The sequence below is a fragment of the Sipha flava genome, unplaced genomic scaffold, assembly GCF_003268045.1.
Source record: "Sipha flava isolate LNK unplaced genomic scaffold, YSA_version1 247_pilon_pilon, whole genome shotgun sequence".
Classification (NCBI taxonomy): domain Eukaryota; kingdom Metazoa; phylum Arthropoda; class Insecta; order Hemiptera; family Aphididae; genus Sipha; species Sipha flava.
This window is the reverse complement of record NW_020272895.1, coordinates 419,530-441,062: the sequence shown is the minus strand read 5'-3', so window position 1 is coordinate 441,062 and position 21,533 is coordinate 419,530. Positions and strand designations below refer to the sequence as shown.

Below are 21,533 nucleotides of genomic sequence, written 5' to 3'. Positions count from 1 at the left end.
ATACATCGCATGTATATTTAATCTTAATATAATATATGCGTTGAATGAAAACCATAGTCGCTGGCACTCGTTCGTCCGTCTGCTCGTATCATATTGTTTTAGATAAATTAAATATGAAATTAAGCTTCGAGCAGTATAAACGGAAGGATAGGAGGGAATCGCTCCTGGTGTACGTGCACGCGTACGAACGAGTAAAATATTTCCACGTAAAGTAATACAATACAACGTATTATAATAAAGATTTATGAAGTGGAATAATAAAACAAGACGAAAAATCGATGCCGGATCGTATACTAAGATCGACAACTTTTCACCGAAGTAAGCGATAGTCCTGTCGCGTATGGGGGCGGGAGGGATGTGTAGAGTTCAGTATGTGCATATATTATATTTTCGTCTCGTTAATTATTCGGCTCATTATTACCGTTCGTATATATGTTATTGTACTGTACAAACTGACGAGATTACACTACAATGTTACGTTATGCTAAACTAATGACAAATTATTGCATTTATTTACACGCAGAGTATCTCAGGGTTCCTATAGAAACTGCCTATAGGCAGTTATCGTGAGGAAGAGCTGCACTTCGTTATTTCTTCAACCGTTTGGAATTTAATGAAATAATCAAAAATTCATTTCATTTTTTACTCAAAGCAAATCATATTATATAATATAATTATTGCGCTTATTACTTTAAAGTACTTTATACTTACTACTTTATTAATTAAACTAATGTCATAACCACGTGAAGAACTCATTTCTTCTGTACTAATCATCAGTATAATGGTTGGTCATAATTATTTATTTTCAAACCTTCATACTACCTATTGAGAGGGCAAATAGAAATAATTTGTGTCACGTTTCTCGAAGATTAAAATAATAATAATTTTTTTTTAAATCAATCGGTAAAATTCAATTTGTGTACGTGTCATACTATTTTCTCGTGTATTTATTAGGTGGTTCGCACGATGAAATTTCGTTTGGACTCGAGCCCTGGACAGCCAACCGTTTACCAAGACGGAAATCTGGCCCTGAATATTATCGTTATAACAGTCGGTATTACCACAATACGTTTACGGTACTCTTACTGCGCTGATATTATTAGTTTTCATTTTCGAAGACGCGTAATAACATTATTTAATAATTATACCACAGCCGCAGCAAGCCAAGTTTTCTGGCGATGTAACCTGGTCAAAATAATAATAATGATAATCGTACGATGAGCACGAGGAGAAAAGAAGAGGATTTGCGATTCCGAAAACTATTTTATAATAATATACATTTATTTATCAAAACAATACACGATGTACATGATGCGATAAATTTAAACTGATATTTTTTTTTTATACGGATTTTTTTTACTTTTGCTCTAACGTTTCGCATTGTTGTAATGTGAGCACAAACCGGTTGGGGAGAATAATTTTTATTTGTTTTTATTACATTTTTTATTTTTTTTTAAGTCTTTTAATAACACATAAATCTATAAATTTTTTCGTTCGAAAACAATAGTGACTGAAACGCATGTGAGCGCGTACGAGAGAGTTTAAATATTGTTTTTCAAACGTCGCGTTTGCGTTCAATCATATAGTTTGATTTTTCAAATGAAACTCCCATGTGTATTCCGAGAACGTCATTTTATTTGTTAGTGATTTATTTTTTTAAATCAAAAATATTTTTTACGGTATTCGGTCGAGTGTTTTGTTTTCAGTCGATTTATTTGGGTCCGCATACAAAAATATTATACGATGGTGATAATATTTTTATCGGTTCGGAAACGCATTTCAGATACAGATGTAAAAGTGATTTTTTTTTTTTATGAGAACCATTATAATACTTTTTATGCAAGTACATGCTTCTCTTAAATTGTTCTAGGCATGTAATAAAGTAATTTCGAATAATTCATATAACAAAACGAACACTATACGGTTTTACATACTACTTTGCCATCATAAATATTAAATCTTAGTTCTTAAATAATTTAGATTACTATTTATTTATTAAATTAATTATGTTTGATTATATGCACGTCATTAATGTATTGAAACACAATCGAGTTGTGTATTATACACATAGATTAATTGTAGACTTTTGCTAAACATAATTATAGTATTAACTTAACGGGACTCGTATTTGATTTAATTTTAACATTAAATCGTATGCTTTAGTGGTAAGCAAATTATTATGCGAATTATATCTTCACAATGAAAGGCAATTAGTATCATCGTAGCATTTGCTTATGTACTGGTATTTTTGGGGATTATTTGCTCCGGTTGAAAATTATAAAGGCTGCTCAACGACAATGATAAAAACAGTTGAACCGCTGTTTTCCTATTTTTAAGGAACTGTATGTGTGTAGGAAAAACATTGATTTTTCAAGATGGGTCATAATTTTTTAACTAAAATCTGAAACCTAAAACCACCGTCTAGGTCAATTACTAGGGATATATAGCTACTATGTTCCTGCGTAAGTGCTTCTGATTATTTCAAAAGTGAAAATCCCTTTATAAGGTACTTCTAGTTTTTACAAAAACACATGTGCAAGAAAAATGTTGTAACATATATTATTGTGTTAATGTTATTATTATTGTGTTACTGCAGTCTTCAGTTAGTTTTACCGATTTGTTTTTTTCACCGGAAATAAGAGATGGATTAGATATTTATCGGCGAAAAATCCCAGACACATTAATTCTATGGCGTTTTCTTTTATTTTTTTATGATCAAATAAAGAACTTTTTTTATAAGAACTCAATCAACTATGCAAACGAGACATATTATAGTTTCATCGTATATATTTTCTGTTAACATAAACTTTCGTTTACAGGGGTTCATTTTATAGTAATTTAAAAGCTATAAGCATTTCGTAATAGCCAATTATTTATTTATTTATTTTTCGATTATATTTTGCACATTTACGTCGAAAGGGCTGTGCTGAGTATATTAAGGAACCAATATATTATTTTTCTAATTTAACATTATAAGAGTTATATAACATAACAATTACATATATTGCTGTATTTAATGTAAAACGCGTATTTTAATTGAAGTAGGTACGTGCACCAGAATAGATTGGAATTCCATAAAAAAAAATTTTAATTCTTATAGACATTGTGTAAAATCCTAAAACTATGAAACGGAATAAAAATTATTCATTTATTCTATTAGAAAACAATAACTAAATCCGAGAATTTTGCTGTCGTCGATTTTTTTTTTAATGCTTTTAATTTTTTTAAATCACTTATTATAATATCGATTGATTTGAACGTCTAAAATATTTATGAATGTTCTTGGTGCACTCCATGTATATATATATATTATATAACTTAAAACCAATTAGTTTATCATGACGCTTCGGTCTGAAACATTTTATTTTAAATGATGATGGATTTATTAGAGTTGTTTCCAATAATTATTTCCCTAACGTAGTTTAAATTTCTGCAATAAGTGTATATATAAAAAAAAAAAAAATCAGTGAAATTATTACTTTGTATTATTATTATTTATCGGAGCTGAACTGGGAATTAATTTATTTTAAAACCCATCAAAAATTTGGTACGGAATTTGTGAATGTAAAATAAATCTAAATCACTAGCATAAAATGCTAACTTTGGCGTTTATTGCAATTAATAAAATAAATAAAAATAAATGTAATTTTGGTAACGTGTATAACAATATCTCAATGGTTTTAAAAAAAGCTTAATTATTGAATAGTGTTGTTGAAAATCTATGATTTGACATAAATTTATAATTATTGAATACACGATAAAAAACAAATTAAATAATTATTTATAATTATGTTATAATACGACATATATTATTAATCAACGATAAACTATAAACTATGAGTAAAATTGTATTCATTATTTTATTACGGTTCCATTGAGTAAATAATGTGCTTTACCACTAAATATTTATTACTTTTATTGATAATATAATTGATCAGACGTTACAGAATCATAACGTTAATTATATTTTATTTGACTTTTGTGCGTAAAAGGAAAATATAATAAATCATGGATTTTTGTAATGCGATGATTTAATATATATTCTTATAAAAACTTGAGCGTAAATAAACTTAACGGTGTTGGTGAGTTCTGGCCTGATCCCTCAATTAAATACGAGTTGCAGCCCGTGATTACGAAACAGACGTACGAGTTGGGGCCCGGAGTTATGAGATAGACGTACGAATTACGGCCACATTTTATTTATCACTTTATATCAACCCATCAGCGTTACCTAGGAGACACCATGAGAAGGTTGGCTGAGTCATCTCCCAAAAATGTATTTTTATTACTTTTTATTGTTATTTATTATTTATTTTTTTACTGATGAATAGGTTAAATAAATTATTTTGAAGGTTTGCAAGACCTTCAACACCTTCTAAGACTTTTATTTTCAGAGAATTACTTAATATTTGCCTATGTAGGCTTTTTTCGTCATTTTGATTGTGGTTATGATCAGTAGTACTCATAACTATTATATTTTTAAGAGAATAATTTTAAAAAGCACTTACAACTTTTGACACAGCAAGGCCACCGCTGTATATCGTTTATTAGTGTTTTGTGAAAACGAAATTTTTAGCCTTCGTAAAAAAAGCTTGGCTTTGATTTACTGGCAGTGATAGTGTATAACACACTCAAATATCATTTGTAGTCTTCGTAGATGTACAGAATGGTGAATAGCAGTATAAACTAATAGACGAACACTGTAATATTTTGTGTGTGAACTATCTTCGTTATACTTTAGATAAGGTACTGGTTTTGATGCGGCACAGTATAAATAATAATATTATTAAAATTAAATGAAATGGAAAAGTTTCTCGGGCCACAACTTACCTAAAATATTACCGGACCGCAATTCACCAGTCTTCGACATCGTTAATGACATGCCGGTCTCCAACTCACCCGTAGCCAATTTTAAAGTAAACTAATAACTATCTAACTGCACTGTTTTTTTTATTTTTAAATCGAATCATCGCACTTTGTTGGTATATTAAATTAATATTTTAGTTTTTTAAGCAAACTTGATCAATATACCAAGCACATAATTCAGTTCATAATTTACTGAAAAAGAAAATTTGTCCAATTCGCGTAAATATCTATTTTCTATATTAATCAATTTTATTTTGATATTATGGAGAAACTTTAAAGTTCTTAAGAAGTAAACAAACCTATGTATTGGAATTTATATAGTTTTGAAGTACACACACATTTTACATAAATCAAAATATGAAAAACATATTAATTTTCAGATAGATAATTTTATGGTCAGGTTATAGATCAATACGTTTAATACGACTTACTCATAATTGACAAAATACAAACTATTCGAATAATTATAACTGATAAAATTGCAATTAAAATTTTAATTATGTTAATATTTAAATTTACTTGTTTATTAATCAAAGTATTATAGTTCGATATATTAATCTTAGTGTTGACTTTTAAACGTACAGTATGTGAAAAACTTACTGTTTAAAAAATTATAACATTTTATTTTTATAATACATTTTAATTTAAAACTGAATTAAATCCTAATATTACTATAGCATAATACTATTATATTATTATACCTACCTATATTTTGCTTTTGTGCTAATTCTACTTAGGAAAAGCCATGTTTTTGATTTTCAAAATCTATATTTTAGTAAATAATAAAAATTGTTTTATATTATTTAAATTATAAATAATTAGGTTGAAATTTAATATTGTATTATGTGCATTATTGCTATATTTAGTTAAATTGTAATTTTTTTTGTTCAATACATGCTTGGTTTTATATGATGATGCTTTCGAAAATGTAAAACATTTTTATTTAGAAATACGTTTTTGAATAAATTAAATAATGATTTGCTTATAAGTGAAAAACGAGTTACATATAATTACAAATATGTATTAGTAAGCCAATGGGTACGAGCACGGGTAAATACACAGAATATAAAATACTAGCACTTGTATAACTACATTATGAGTTAAAGATGAATGAAATGAACTCGTATTTAGGAAAAACATAATTTTAAATACATAGGATAAAATAGAGCTCATGGAAATTAAAAAAAAAGAATATAAAACAATAACATTGTTAAGTTGTTCGGTCCATCGTTTTACTTGCATCTATTATAAACAAAAGAAACATAATAAACGAAATATCATATATTAACTCTGGCTATTAATCTGAGCTCTAACCACCAATAAACTAACATTCGTTTAAATTACAATGTTGTATACAAATATATTCGAGCTGCCAAAACTAAAATTTAGTTGATGCGTAAAGTGAATTAAGTTACCTGTCGGGTAAATAATTCTCGTTGCTCCTCGGAATATTAATTTTGTTGTATACCTGTAGCACACTCTTTTCAAGTAGAAATTTCGGATGACCCAGACTAATATCATCACTATCACACGTGCAGGGTACATAACAAAACAAGTGAATGATTAATTATTATAATTGATATAAAACTTTCGAACGAGAAAAAAATTATCGACCAGCGGAACTAAGAGTTGATTTAATTATTTTGTTTGTTTTTTTTGTCAACTAAATGCCAAGTTTAAAGGACAAATTTTTACTCAATTCATCATGCAGTTGTATCATTATATATATACGAGCATATTAAACAAATTAAAAATATTTTAATTTTGATGGACCTTGCGTTACTATCATTAGGTTTATAGTCAAGCGATGATGATAAATATTATTAAATTATATTATATCATCAACTATAATGAGTATGATTTGTAAATACTTGGACGTTCGATACTCGCAAATCGGCAAAAGTGAATTCTCGAAGAACGGACAAAATCCAGGGACGAGCGATTTTAACAGTACATTTTAACCGTACGACATGAGATAATATTTTTAATAGAAAATACGTGTACATGCTTAGAGATCGCACGAAATAATAAATATAATACCATAGTTATTGTTGTATTATGTTTGAACAGATCTTCATCAATCCGTATCACATCATTTATACGATTATTATTATTAAGTATTGATACTCCTGACACCTTTTACTTGGTTTTTTCGATTAGCTGATAATAACTGGTTTGGTTATAAAAAAAATTATATATCTATATATATAACAACAATAATAAAAACTGTTTTGTAGTTGTTTTCTGTTAAATTATTATTATTTCCCTCCCCCCTCGACCGTTTAGTGATGCGAACATGTATTATAATATTATTAAGCGTATTATAACGAATAACTCCGAATCGTTATTACAACAGCTACGCTACCCATATATATATATTGGCTATATATATAGCCAACATTTCAAACCTATGTAAATATGTGGTCGATTTTTTTTTATTTTTTTTTTTTAATCAAACATTTTAAATACGTTATCATATTTTTATATACACTTTCCTAGAAAGGTAGACCTAGAACGTGTTTAATGATTTTTATACCACTTCGAGGCCGACCGCACTCGTATATTAAAAGTTGTTCGGACATTTTTAAACGTCATTTACCAAATCAAAAATAATTTCAAATTTAATTTGTTTGGATATAAATATATTTTTTGTGTTTTTGATGGGAAATAACGACTCGCCTCTAAACATGCAAACGGTTTACAGTCGAAAAATGGTCATTTATAAAATATTTTAAGATTTAATTATATACGCCTATACGTCTTAACAAATATTAATTGAAACTGATGAATATTTGATTACAAATTTTGCCTAAAGAAATTCAGCTGAAATACAGATAATTGATTCCACTCTCAAGTTATGTATAGTTTTAAAACGTACGTTTAAAATTATTTACAAACAAACAAAATGGAAGTTATTAAAAGTAGATATTTGAGCATCTATGACATACGTGAACGTATATATAAATTGGTTTTAATAGTAACCAATGAATATCTAAGCCATTTAAAATATTAATTTATGTTTTTAAATGAGAGTCAATCATTTTTCATAGACATTCAATCAGCTTACACTAGATTGTGTAGTATTTTCTTGAAACCGAATAAAAATATACAATTACATTTAGGAAGTCATATAAATTGTTTTCATAGTAGTAAATTAATTTAATGCAAATCTCAAAAGAAATATCTCTTACAACGTTTTAAATAACGCTTCGGTCGTATTAAATATTTAATTCAAGCTACGAAGAATGGAGGAGATCTATGAAAGGATGTTGATTGTCGTTTTCGTCGTAAACTTCTGACTGAAATGTTTTTAAATCGATATATATATATATATATATATATAGCTATATAGTTGTCATTTTCGTAGTAGTATACTTACAATACATTATTGTATTCTGCTCTTAAAATATGTTTTATAACTCGAAGTACACGAAAATGTATATACTACGAATCACTCTACATATACTCGTACTATTACCGTCCCAAATAGAAAATAAGTTCACCAATGATTGAAACGTTTAATGTTTAATATCTGTAATAATGATCTAAACCAGTAAAAATCCCATTATGTATTGTATTGTGTTATATGAAAATTATTTTATAAAATATCATGTCGTCATGCCAACCATTGAATGTGGTTTTATATTCGGAATGATCTCGAGGAGTAAAAGTTGATTTTAAATGGCTGAGCACACTTAGATCCCAATACTATTACTATCAAAAGCGTAACTAATTATAAAAAATAAATTAGGTCAAAAGTTTAACCCACAAGGAGGTATTTTATTTTTAAAACCATGGTTAGTTTTAAGATTATCAAAATGCGGAAATATTTTGCGTACAAAACATTCTTACATATTACTATCCGAAATTTGTATTTTTTCATTTATTATACAAATTAATATAGTGGATTTAGCTTAATGTGGACATGTTGGGACCTAATCTATTTGCTCACATTAAGCGGTTGGCCGTATAAATCATTTTATTATTGAAAAGTTTTTATTTTGTTAATAAAAATACAAAATAATAATGATTTATATAATCTAGAAATTTTACATTGTTAAGTAAATGAAGAAAGACACTTCACTTTATCCAAATCGCGAGATTTTTCCTTGAGAGAAGATTTTTTCGAGACATACTATAGTCGAAAACGCTCACAATTGCGTTTAAATTGATGGTAAAACTGAAATTAATGTAGTCGAGTTAGGAAAACAAAGTTATAAGTTTATCACTTTATATTTATTTATGTATTTTTCGTATTGCTCTCGATATCATTCCTATACATTTAATTAAACTCATAACAAAATTTCATTCAAGTTTAAAAGTTAATTATTTTTATTACTTTTGATTAACACAATTTCATAGACACGACGAAACCTAATTATATTAGTTGATAATAAAAGCATGTTGAATACATTGTTGAAAACACATTTTTTAATTCTAAGGTAAAATAAATATCGTGCACATAAACCAAACCTAGTGGTCCATATTATGCTGTTTCTTTTATAATTTTGTTATTGTACGTTGGATTTGAGGACCAGAATATTTCGCCCGTATTACGCGGATGACCATACCGGTTAGGTGCTCACATTAGTCGGAGTTCACTGAATTGGTGTTGTCAGATTAATTACCGATCAAAATAAAGTTATTTAAATTACAATTACTCTAATAGGAATAATTTTTCTGTGTTCAGTTCAAGATTTATTATTCTTCCTAAAGTTGTAACTATAAAATTAGTTTTTCGATCTACACATCGTTATATAATTTCTTCTATGTTCAATCTAAAATATATATATATATATATATATACAGATACAGTAACTAGAGTCGCGTTCAGCATGTTCGTTACTCGCATATGTTGTCATCGAATAATTACGATTTTTTTTTTTTTTACATAACTAATGGCTCACTAATATCAAGTCATATAAAATCATTTAAAGCAATGTTTACCATCGATTGTATCTATTAAATATTAATAGCCCATAATACTATTATGTTTATTTTCCATTAATTATTATAATCTTATCGGTGCGATAGCTTTTTTACGGTCTCGTAGTTTCAGGCAAGACCAGAAACCGGCTTTTGCGTGGTCCGCGGCGGAGTAGATACGCCTTCATTAAAACGTATTACCAATGCTACCATCCAACTGCCATTAATCTCCATTTAGTTGTAATTTGTAAGGCCTACCCCGGCAGACTTACGCGCTAGACAGCCGAAGACCGAATTCGATTTAACATTATGAAATTCGCAGTGGAAAGTTTTCAAACATCCTATCCGTATCTGCAGTGGCCATAATGAGAACTTATCACAATTTTGTTGTTAATATTTTTCGAATAATTTCAAAATAAAATTATTTAAATTTTCAGTCCAAAGCCTTCGTCGTTTATGTAATTGTATTGCTAGTCGAAGATTATCAAATCATAATCCATATTGTGTTACTATGAAATGTGAGTTAGAATTAATTTAAATATCAATATAACTTTCGTATAATTACTTTATACATTTTAACTCAGGCTGGTTTATGCTAGATGGCATGAATTGGAGTTTTACCTGTTTTTTTTAATGTATTTAAAAACAAAAGTACCGAAAATGTGTTAATATTTTTTTTCCACTCAGACCATACAACCCAGATGTATTATGCACCCCGTGGATCGATAAATTAATTAGACCAACGTGACAAATATATTATCTTAATGTTTTGAATAGAAATTAAAATAAACTCTCGTATACAACATCTGAGCGTTTTAAAATTATTATGAAAGTATATATAACGATTTCTCCCTCCGATAAATAAAATTATATGTGCTCACTGTATAGTGTGACCAGCTGCCGTACAGTATAAAAGTTGCATTCATCTATTGAGGTAAAAGTGTTGTGTCCAAAAAAATTAAATTGTATGGCTATAATAATCGGCGAGGGCTGCAAATGAATAGGCGTAAATCATATTTTTTCCCTGCATTATTATGCATAGTTAACTGTTTATATTTTGTTTAATTAAATTCCTTATACTTCTGAGTTTAAATAACATTATGGGAATATTTTGGTTGCAGTCCATCCCAACCCTTAAATACAGCACCGGTATCTAAGGAAAAAAGTAGTGTAATCACGGTTGAACAGTTTTATGTTTTTTATGTTTTTTTTGTGTTAAGTATCGAATTTCTCATACAATCTTCTATTTTTTTTTTTTATACTTTAAAATAGCGTTGAGTCGATATGAAATTTCCATAATTGTATGGTTCCAATATTAACGATTTACTTATTTATTTATTTACGATTATTTACGCATGAAACGTAATTGCCAATTGACACTTATAACTTTAATAAGTAAAATATTTAATGTTAATGTATACATACATCATTGTACAATATAACCCAATCATAGTACTCTAAGAACTGATTATAATAGTATATTATATGTTGTGATTTCAATGATTTAAAAATGCATTATTGGTACCACTGATGCCTTGTATAATTTGTGTTAAAATGAAAACGATGATCGTCAGATTTAAATTGGTAATTTAATGTATATACCATTTTCTTTATTATATTTCTTACTGCCCAAGGATTACTATACATACCTATTTTAGTATTTACATTTTTTGGTCATATGTATATATATCTATATAGATTATTTTTCATTTAAGATAAAATATATTAATTGCGGGGTGAAACTTACGTAATTCAATTATGTGACTGAGTGTGAAATGTTTTAAATTTAAAATACAGTATAAAATGATGTGTTATTGTAATGTTTTAAGTAATGATGTATAGGCTTATTACTAAGTGTATTAGTATACTTTTCGCTGAGTGTAATTGTTATCGAATGTTAAATATTCCTGAGACTGGGCATTAACGAATTAAAAGTTAAAATTAAGTTAAAACCTTAAGTTAATTAATTCGTTAATTTTTTTACAAATTAACTTAATAAGTTACTTTTTTTTTTAATATTAACATGTAAACTTTAAGTTAATTTTATTTAAAAGTATCTAAATTAAATTAATTTTAGTGTAAAGAATAATGCAAATTATTAAATGACGTTTTTAGTATATTTATAATTTACTATTTTAATATGAATTTCCTGTAGACGAAAATAATATGAAAAATAACTTTAACAGTCATTATATGGGTTATATTTTATCATTATATTTTTATAATATTGTTATTGTATAAACACTATAAACCCATGGAAATCCTTAGAATATTCTGTGAAAATAGTAAATACCATGAGAGCGAGTGTCGATGGGGGATTAATAACAAAACAACTGTGGTATAATTTCTAATTTAATTTCATTATTCAACTAGCATGTGTACTGTTCACATCTCGTTAGAATTTATAATATATTGTTATTAGCTTATTACTTTATTAGCTTATTATATTTCTGTGAAAGTTTATTATTTTTGATTTTTAGTTTTTTGATAGATAATTAATACTAACACCCAGTTATTTTCTCGAGCGTAAAAAAACTAATATTATGTGTGCAATTTTTTATTTTTGTAAATTAGAAAATTTTAATTTTCAACTAAGTAAAGTTACTTTTTTTTCAAAGTTAACTTTTAACTTAACGAGTTAACGAAAAAAATATAAGTCATTTTTAATTTAACTTAACTTTATTATTTTAAAATAACTTAACGAGTTAAAAAAATACGTTAACTTGCACAGTCATGTATGTTCAGTTAATCAGTAACCTATAATCAGTTAATACTCCATGTCAATTATATTGCATAATAGCAACGACGAATAAAGCTACACTCACATATGGATAGATATACTGTAGGGGTTTAAAATTAAATTAAACCATTTAATTTAATAATGTACATCACATTACATCAGGTATTCGGGAAATCGGTATATTGTATATATGTATATATGTATCGGTATTCATTAATAAATATTGTAATAAAAAATTAAAATTAGGTCTGGCTAAATGTTTTGTTCATTTTTTAAGTTTTTTTTTTTCATATCGATTCTTTTATGAATTTTATTGCATTTTATCAAGATTTTTTATTCTTAATTATTCAACAGCGTTGTGTGTCGATATTTTAGATTAATATATAATATAGCACCGATGTATTTTACCAAAAATGTTGGTAGGTATTTTTAATAAAACAATAGCATTTACTTTATATATATAAAGTATTTCATTTGTAGACCATCAGATGCTACCCTTACAGTAAGAGCGAGTTCAGTCACATTTTATTAGTCTAGATTCTTGACCAGCGGTACCCATTACGCGGTCCTTAACCAAGTTTTGTATGGTCTGCACTATAACTAAATTTACATTTTAAAATTAAAAATTAAATAGAGTAAATAAAATAAAATACTTATTTTGTTGTTGTTGGTGTTATGTTATATGCAATACATTTTATTTATGATATCTTATTATTCTGGTTTATTTCATCTACTTTTTATTCAATATAATGTTATTATAAATGTACAAGATACTATTCTAATAAATTTAATAGCTTTTATGAATTACAAATTGCAATATGATTGTAAATTATTAAGTTATAATTAATACATTTTGATCTTTTTTAATCATTACCATTAAATATATATGACCACAAGTAATTTTCAAAGTTATTATTTGGCCCTTTAAAAAACCCTAGTGGGAAATGCTGGTCCAGGCAGACTGCATAGTCCAGAAAAAAAATCTAGCATTCGTTGTAGTTTCGAACCGACGAGTATATAACGTACTTCTGCAAATCACTCCGCGAAAAACTATTTGAATCGTAATATTACCTGCAAGGATTGCAATTAAATATGAATCCGAGTGGCGATTGTTTGTGTATGGTAAATATATGGATTGAACGCTACTAGAATTTAAATATTAATGTTTTGCAGAAGTTTTCGTGTTTCACAAAACTTTTACTTACAACTCGACGACCCCATTTCCGGGGTATAACGAGTCTCGTTTATACAACAGTTCGTAATCTTACATGACGTGTTGTTGCAGGACATTGGCAAGTGCGTTTGGCGCTCAAGTGATTTGCAACAGGATGGTCGGACTGACGGCGGATCAACGGAGGATTTGCGCAGCTGCGCCCGACGCGATGGGCGCCGTCGGCCACGGCATACGCATAGCCAAACATGAATGCCAACAGCAGTTTAGCACCCATCGGTGGAACTGTACGGGGCCGACGAAGGGTAATGCACTCGGACACTTACAGATCACCGGTAAGTCACCTATCTACAGAACGATTACAATAATGTATTATTTATGGATTTATTGGTTTGAGAGGGGAGGGGGAGGTCAATTTAAGATTTTGATGTTCAAATACGATGAGAATGAGTAAATTTTCATTCGATTACGTCGTAGTCTTTTGGACGGACGAACTTGAGTTATCGAATTTTTCGAGCGAATCGAAAATCATACTGGAGGTTTTTTCTCTCATTTCAAGGAGACTGATGCAGGTTACATTGGATTAACCATTTTCCCTTCCTTGTAAATTCTCGTCTTTGATAGTTTGTTGAAAACTCACACAGGAGTGGATATATATGCTTACCACTTTCGCACAAGGATTTGACGTGTATACAACTGTTTTGTAATGATTTCTGTCTGTACATCGATGGATTGCGTGAAATTGGGAAATTATATATTAGGCTGATCTGCGATCCGAACTCAACATCATCCTCGTTTTTGCATCCAATGTATTTTCGAGTCCGTTGATTAAACAACGATCGCCGTCCTTCGATACGGAAACGCATGTCTGCTGTATGGGTGATTTGGATAGGCACGTGTTAGCTCTTGAGTGGAACGTAATGTGTAAGTCCCAGATAAATAAACCGAACTTCATATATTTTACTAATTCAAATTTTAAATAATAATACTTTTTTCTATATTTATCGTTAGATAATCACAAAAATCCGCCCTAAATACACCCTTGCATAAGTGTGACTTTTTAACTGGTCCAAACAGGGTTCGTTTGCAAACAATCGGCTTTAGATTACCGCACGAGTCCGTATTTTTACGTATACCGGTGATTCCGATCGACCATGTGCCATGCGCATCGAAAACGAAGACCGTAATACGGAACACTTCGTGCGATTTGTATCCGTTTTAAGTATTTACGCGAATTTGTTTACTTGAAGAAACCACTAGTACCATCCGACTTCAACGTTTCGACGTACAATAGCAATTCGATGCCGACCGACTCGAATCGCCAACTTAATGTATTCGTATTTTATAAATTATGATTCAGAACTATTTTAAGTTAATAATATTATCTTCAGCTCGAATCGATTCGTGCCTACAATAAATATGCATAGTAAGTGTACAACACGCAAGATATCCAACCGGGGATGCAGGATAATTAGGCCATCGTCAGAAGGACGTACAACGTGATCGGAAATGGTATACCCGTAGCTACCTGCGTTCGAGGCTAAATGCACACTTTAATATGTACGTGCGCGCGTGTGTGTGTGTGTGCGTATGTGCTACGTCGTGCTATCGATTACATTATAATATTATATATTCAGTAGTGGCATACGTAGTCGGTCGGCGGTTAGCTTAAAGAGATTGGCCGGTGGCACGTCTTTGAAATGTAAATACTTCGACGTGTACCACCATCTGACTGTGGAGTGGATACGAACTCTCACGCAAGATACATGCACGTACAGTTTTAATAAAACGTTTATTACCGCAATCCAAATAGTATTATATTAAATCCATTAAAATAAACGGTCGGAGTAACTCGGGGAATATGCGTGCATCACTACAACACCATCCCGTTGGGGGTCACGTCGGAGATCGAAATAATTATATGCGAGTTAGAAATGCCACCCAGATACCGGTCATCGTCGAGTTTGCATTTTTTCTACGTATGAATTCGTTTTCATACGTTATCGAATCAAGAATAATAAGCGTGTTGTGCACGGTGAATTTGAGCAAAATGATTAAAATGTCGTTATTTCGAATCCCTACGATCACGACTTATGAAAGTATTCATTTTTTCGTTTAAATTACGTGTTCATATAACTAAAGAATTCGATTAGTATTATTGAGAACAGAGAATTTACTTCGGGAGATCCCTTTTTTTTTCAAATTTTTTTTCAAGTATTTTAAACATCATGAAAGGATTGTCAAGCTTAAGGATGTGATACGCAAAAAACCATATCAATTTTGGCTATGGATCAGGTTATACGAGTGCGATTTTATGAAGTTTGTTGCGGTCAGTAATTATGTTATATTCGACGGAAATGTATTTAGTGTTATAACAGATCTAAACGACGTGCTTGATTTAAAACATAACTGGGCGAGGATTGTATTTGAAAATCATTACGACGCTTATTCCGAAAACCATCTCGAGTGAAAAAAGCATAAATAGATTTTCGTTTGATTATGACAAAAAATATGTAGAAACCTTTGGTTACGATGAGTTAACAACTGTGGCCAAGACGTAGCGTACGGGGCTATGTAAACGATTGTCACGATTGATTCACGTGTTCAGTGATTTTGGTACGCACATGTGACTCGAACCACTTATAAAATGCTTTAGCGTTGCTAGTTGGAACTCAAAAAAATATGCACTGATTCATTACATAGGCAGAACTAGGGAGGTTAGGGAGCTTAGCCCTGCCCGGATCAAAATTTAGCTTCCCCATAAATATTCTATATTATACATGACATACCGCATACAACATACTTTACTCACTAGTATCACATATAAAAAAAGACAAATTGCAGTAAATTCAACCTGGTTCAGAATCTAAAATATATTAACATGGTATATAAGGGTAGAGGTAATTTGCGGGTTATTTTAAGTTTTGGTAGGAGGGCTGTAGTCCTCCAAATTTTTTTACCCTAGTTGCGCCTATGTACATTGTCCGTTTTACAACGTTGAAGTCACCGAAGATTAAATGTGAATAGAAATATCGGACGGTTCGACTGTAATCCAAAGTGGAAACGCAGGAACAATTGGAATAACGTCGTTGGTTCATCATTCATGAAATCAATACGCATGAATAATATACCGTCTCGTCGGTTCTATCGTTTGGAATCAAACGAAGTGCGTCACGATGATGATAACGGTCGTGGAAACAATTTCGACGGAAGGATGGCGACGGAAGTGTTCGCGAAACAATATAGCGTTCCGATGGTATCGGGTCACTTCCACGTCACCTTTTCTCCGTCCAATACAGTACAACAAAATATAATATAAACATAATAAAATGTTCAATAACAATAATAAAAAAAATAATTCATCATAATAATTGACGTCAGGTAAACAGTTAACTGTTTTACATTTAAGGCAAAGTCACCATTTGAAATATAATTTTCTCGTACTTCAGGGACACGCTGTATTTTTTTCTCCATACACATTGTCCGAAATGAAAAAATTCGCCCCTTATTTGGACGTCCTTGAAAACTTTAATAGATGATTTATATTGGATAAAATCTTTAAGAATAAATATGTATCTAAGTTAATTTATCCATACCAATACAGGATGAACGTATAAGCTATATAAACATATTATACAGCGTAGAATGAAAATAAATTGTTTTTTACTATCGTTATTTGTTATATCTTATATCCCTCTTTTGACGAGAAAATGTCTGACAGAAACCTGTCCGTGACTCGTTCCGATAGCGCGTCATATTATACACGTCCCTCGTCGCGCGTAAGACTGATCTATACGTGACGGTATATGCCTATCTGTCCACATAAAATGTTCGGCTACCTATCGTGTTGTGTTATTATAGACACTAATATGATGTATTAGATCTTCGTGCCGGCAAAACCGCGTCCGTTAATTTATATAATACTGCTGTACGAAGATCTCGCGAGAAAACAGGGTAATCGAAAACAATTTACTATAACGATGGTAAGCCCACTCCACTTGCTCGCGCGAACCCCGAGAAATGCTGACAACAACAATATTAACTATTATCGAACCGTAACCGTATAATAATGTGGTGAGAGGTGTTTGATTTATCGACCGAGGAATGTGGTGTATATGAATGCAGTATAATGCGAAGTTTTAATCATTTTCGTCGTATTGTATAGGTGATAATTTTATACACTTCCAAATATTTTGAGTTTCTGTTAATTACATACTATTACGTAAATGTAAAAAATAGATTTGTGAGTATCGAAAGGCCAATTTATTATAGTACAGAATAAATAATGAGAACAATGTAATTGTTTAATTTTTTTTTTTAATTTCACAACCATGTCAGTGCAGATACTTAAAAACAGCATTATGTGTGTGTGTGTGTGTGTGTGTGTGTGTGCTAGGGCGTTTATTAATATGCATACCATAACTTAATCTCATAAAATACACCTACTTGTGTGTTGATATTTTAGCGAGCGCCGAGTGTAATAAACAACGCGTTTGACATTGGGTTATAATTTCTAATTGTAATTTCTAATTAGCTCATTAAATTATTATAATCGTTCGTATTATTCGCGATTATTGTAGTCGGGGTTACAAACGGTACTATTATTACTCGTCATTGATATCTGGCAATGCGAAGAACACGAGCGCGCACGCCTTAAACCCGTGACCGAGTTTGGTCCGGTTCATGTCTCTCAAATAAGTAAACAAAAAAATCCCACTGGCACCATCAAATTATTAAAATATCACAACGCGATTTTCACCTGGCAGTATGTCGTTCTATTCCGATGCCGTTGAACACATTATGCAGTGTGATAGCACCTCATTCGTTCTATAATCCGATGGGCCTTGGACTCTTACACGCCGCGCCGTGGACGTAAACTTTTTGACGGCACTATTGTAACGCAAACCGTGTGTGTGTGGTACAACGTTTTCTTCTCCTTTTGGCTTTTACAACTCTCTAAGAATCTTAGCTGCCAATACAACCTCGCGCCACCTATCTCTGTCAAGCATAATTTCTCTTCATGCGTCTATTCCCATATTTTTTAGATTTTCTTCGACAACATTGATCCATCTTTTTCTGGGTTTTCCCCGGGGTCTCTTTCCGTGTGGTTTCCATTCTAGTGCTAGTATAGCAGTATCGGTATTTAGTTTAGCGTGGTACAATATTCACCGAAAATCCGATACAGAGTTTTGCAAATGATCCGAGATGTGTATTTAGTAGCATATTTTTGGGATGTTCTCGGTTCTTCGACCTCCCAGAAGAAAAAAAATTTATGGTTTAGCGATGTTATCATAAATTAAAAATACAATTGAGAAAATTATTGATAAACTGGCAAAAAATAGTTAAAATTTTTTTAATTTTTTTTTTTTGTTGTTATAAATACACTTGGTTTGTATTTATAATAAAAACATATGTGTATTTTATAATATTATGAAATCAATTATTTCGTAGAAACTTTTTAACCCCTCCAACAAAAAATATGAAAATATGCCATTGATTGTATTAAATAGAACGAATAAATAATAATATAATGTTTGTATTTTCATTTTTAAATTTTTTTTACATAAAAACATTCGAAATTTAAAAGAACCATGGAGTGTATGCAACGAACGAAACGCATTAACGTAATAATTCAACGCGTAGAATTAGTTTTGTACATGCGCAAAAAGTATTACGAAAAAGGAAAAATTTGTCGGTATACTAACTCACCCGAGGACACGTGTATGATGCGGAAGGTTAGCCAATACAATAATTGGCTCTGTAGTTAATTTTGTAAACAATTCGAACTCGAAACTCGTAATAAAAATATTTCATAGATTCCGGCCCAACTGTAATTGAAACACGATGTTAAATTTAATACGATATACGATTCGAACGGGTACATGTACCATATATGCAAGATAACTTCGCGAGCAAACAAATAATTTCATAATCACTCGAATTTGACCACGTTTGATGCACAGACCAGGCATGTAAAAAATTACTGGCTGTAACACGATTGCGCCCATCCTACCTTTTTACATGAAAAAAACAAAACACGATTGCGCCCAGCTAATTAGCTCGATAGCACCCGGTTTTACCATTTTATCTGCAAAAAACGCAACACGATTGCGCCCAGCAAAGTAGCTCAATAGCGTTCCGTGAAATATAAGGTCTTGCTTTTCTAACAATTTTCAAATATACTATTTAAAAATACAGTTGAAGTGTAAAACTCAAAGTTTAAATTAGGTAAAATTATCAATTTAACAATTTTCCTTCCCAATTTTACAGGCTTAGGACTGACAATTTTCTGTGCTACGTAGTTCTTTTCTAATTATTTTATTCAGTCTCGTAAAGAAGTCGTTTTCATATTTTCTTTTTATTCTGCAATTTATTATTTGTTTATTAACTGTTTTCTGAAATTATGTTCTGATTGTGTTTATTGAGCACGCAAAGATCATTGTCAACATAAATACTCGATGGAAAATTGATAATCTAACCCAACATAAACATTGAATTTTGCACTCCGACTGTATTTTTAAATAGTATATTTGAAAATTGTTAGAAAGGCAAGGCCTTATATTTCACGGAGCGCTATTGAGCTATTGCTATCGCTATTGTTGGACGCAATCATGTGATGTTTTTTGCAGGTAAAAAGGTAAAACCGGGTGCTATCGAGCTAATTAGCTGGGTGCTATCATGTTGTGTTTTTTTCATGTAAAAAGATAGGACGGGCGCAATCGTGTTTCATCGAAAAATACTATACTTACTCGTTGGATTTATTCAAAACACATTGCGGACGTGACTTATTGTCATTTTCGGTGTTTAATTTTTTTCTTTTTCGCATAATTTGTACGACTTAAATAATAATATTCACCCTCGTATGGATAAAGGTAGGTGTCCTGTATACAATACGCGTCGTCCAATATTCTGTTTGGACAAATTGAATTGGACGTGCGTCAGTGCTTTAAAAATCTATATATAATTGCAATGACTTCGGAAACGTTTAACAGGTAAAAAATTATTCTGTAAAAATATTGCTTTATATTTTTTTTCTTCATATCGATATCTTTTTGATCGTCATTCGAAATCAAGACCGACAGAGCTAACCCTTTTTTATTTTAACTCTTTGGAAAAACAAATTCAACCAGACTTTGTAAAAATAAGTGAACATCAATTTTCGAGTCCAAAACGTGAAACCCCCAGGTAAACGTAGAATAGATTAAATTCAAACGGTAATAATCATAATTAATATGAATTTAAAAATAATCTAAGACCCTGTTGTGTAATTTACAGTAAGTTTAATAGACCAATTTATGATAGTTAGCGATTTCAAAAGAGTAATTGGTTTTCTTATTTGACTGAAATTGAATTTACTGTATCTTTTCAACTCGTTAATGCCCCACGGGCATGTTTAAAATACACAGCTATGATTAATAGCTTGTCGATATTTGTTATTGTTTTCGCCACCTTAAGCAGCTATGAGTTTTTATAATTTTTAACTACTAACCGTTTGTTGGTTTTCTAATAATAACTGGACAAGCACAAGTCATATGCAAGTATATTATTGTTCTATAAATTATTTATTTATCGATTATACTCACCATGGACTTACTAAATGTACAAATAAGTCAAATAATATATAGTCGAGATTTGATGAACTTAGGATAACATTAAATTTTTATTGTATCAGTTTTATTTCGTTGCTTGACTAAAAAATATTAATTTTTTAAAATATGAATGCTCGCTCTGGACTAAATAAAACATTGCAGTTTTCCGAGTCCTAATTTAACTTAAAACGTGTTGATGTAACCATCTTCAAGTCATCGGTTCGTACGTACTCCTTGCATT

The 21,533-nt window shown here is 30.3% G+C and overlaps 1 protein-coding gene across 1 annotated transcript in view; it reads left to right on the top strand.

Moving 5' to 3' along the window:
- Window positions 1–21,533, top strand: part of LOC112684255 (protein Wnt-2) — a 110,572-nt gene that overhangs the window by 39,046 nt on the left and 49,993 nt on the right. The window contains exon 2 of the mRNA XM_025555675.1: window positions 13,818–14,038. Coding sequence (XP_025411460.1) covers window positions 13,818–14,038 — 221 coding nt within the window. The remainder of the gene's footprint in view (window positions 1–13,817; window positions 14,039–21,533) is intronic.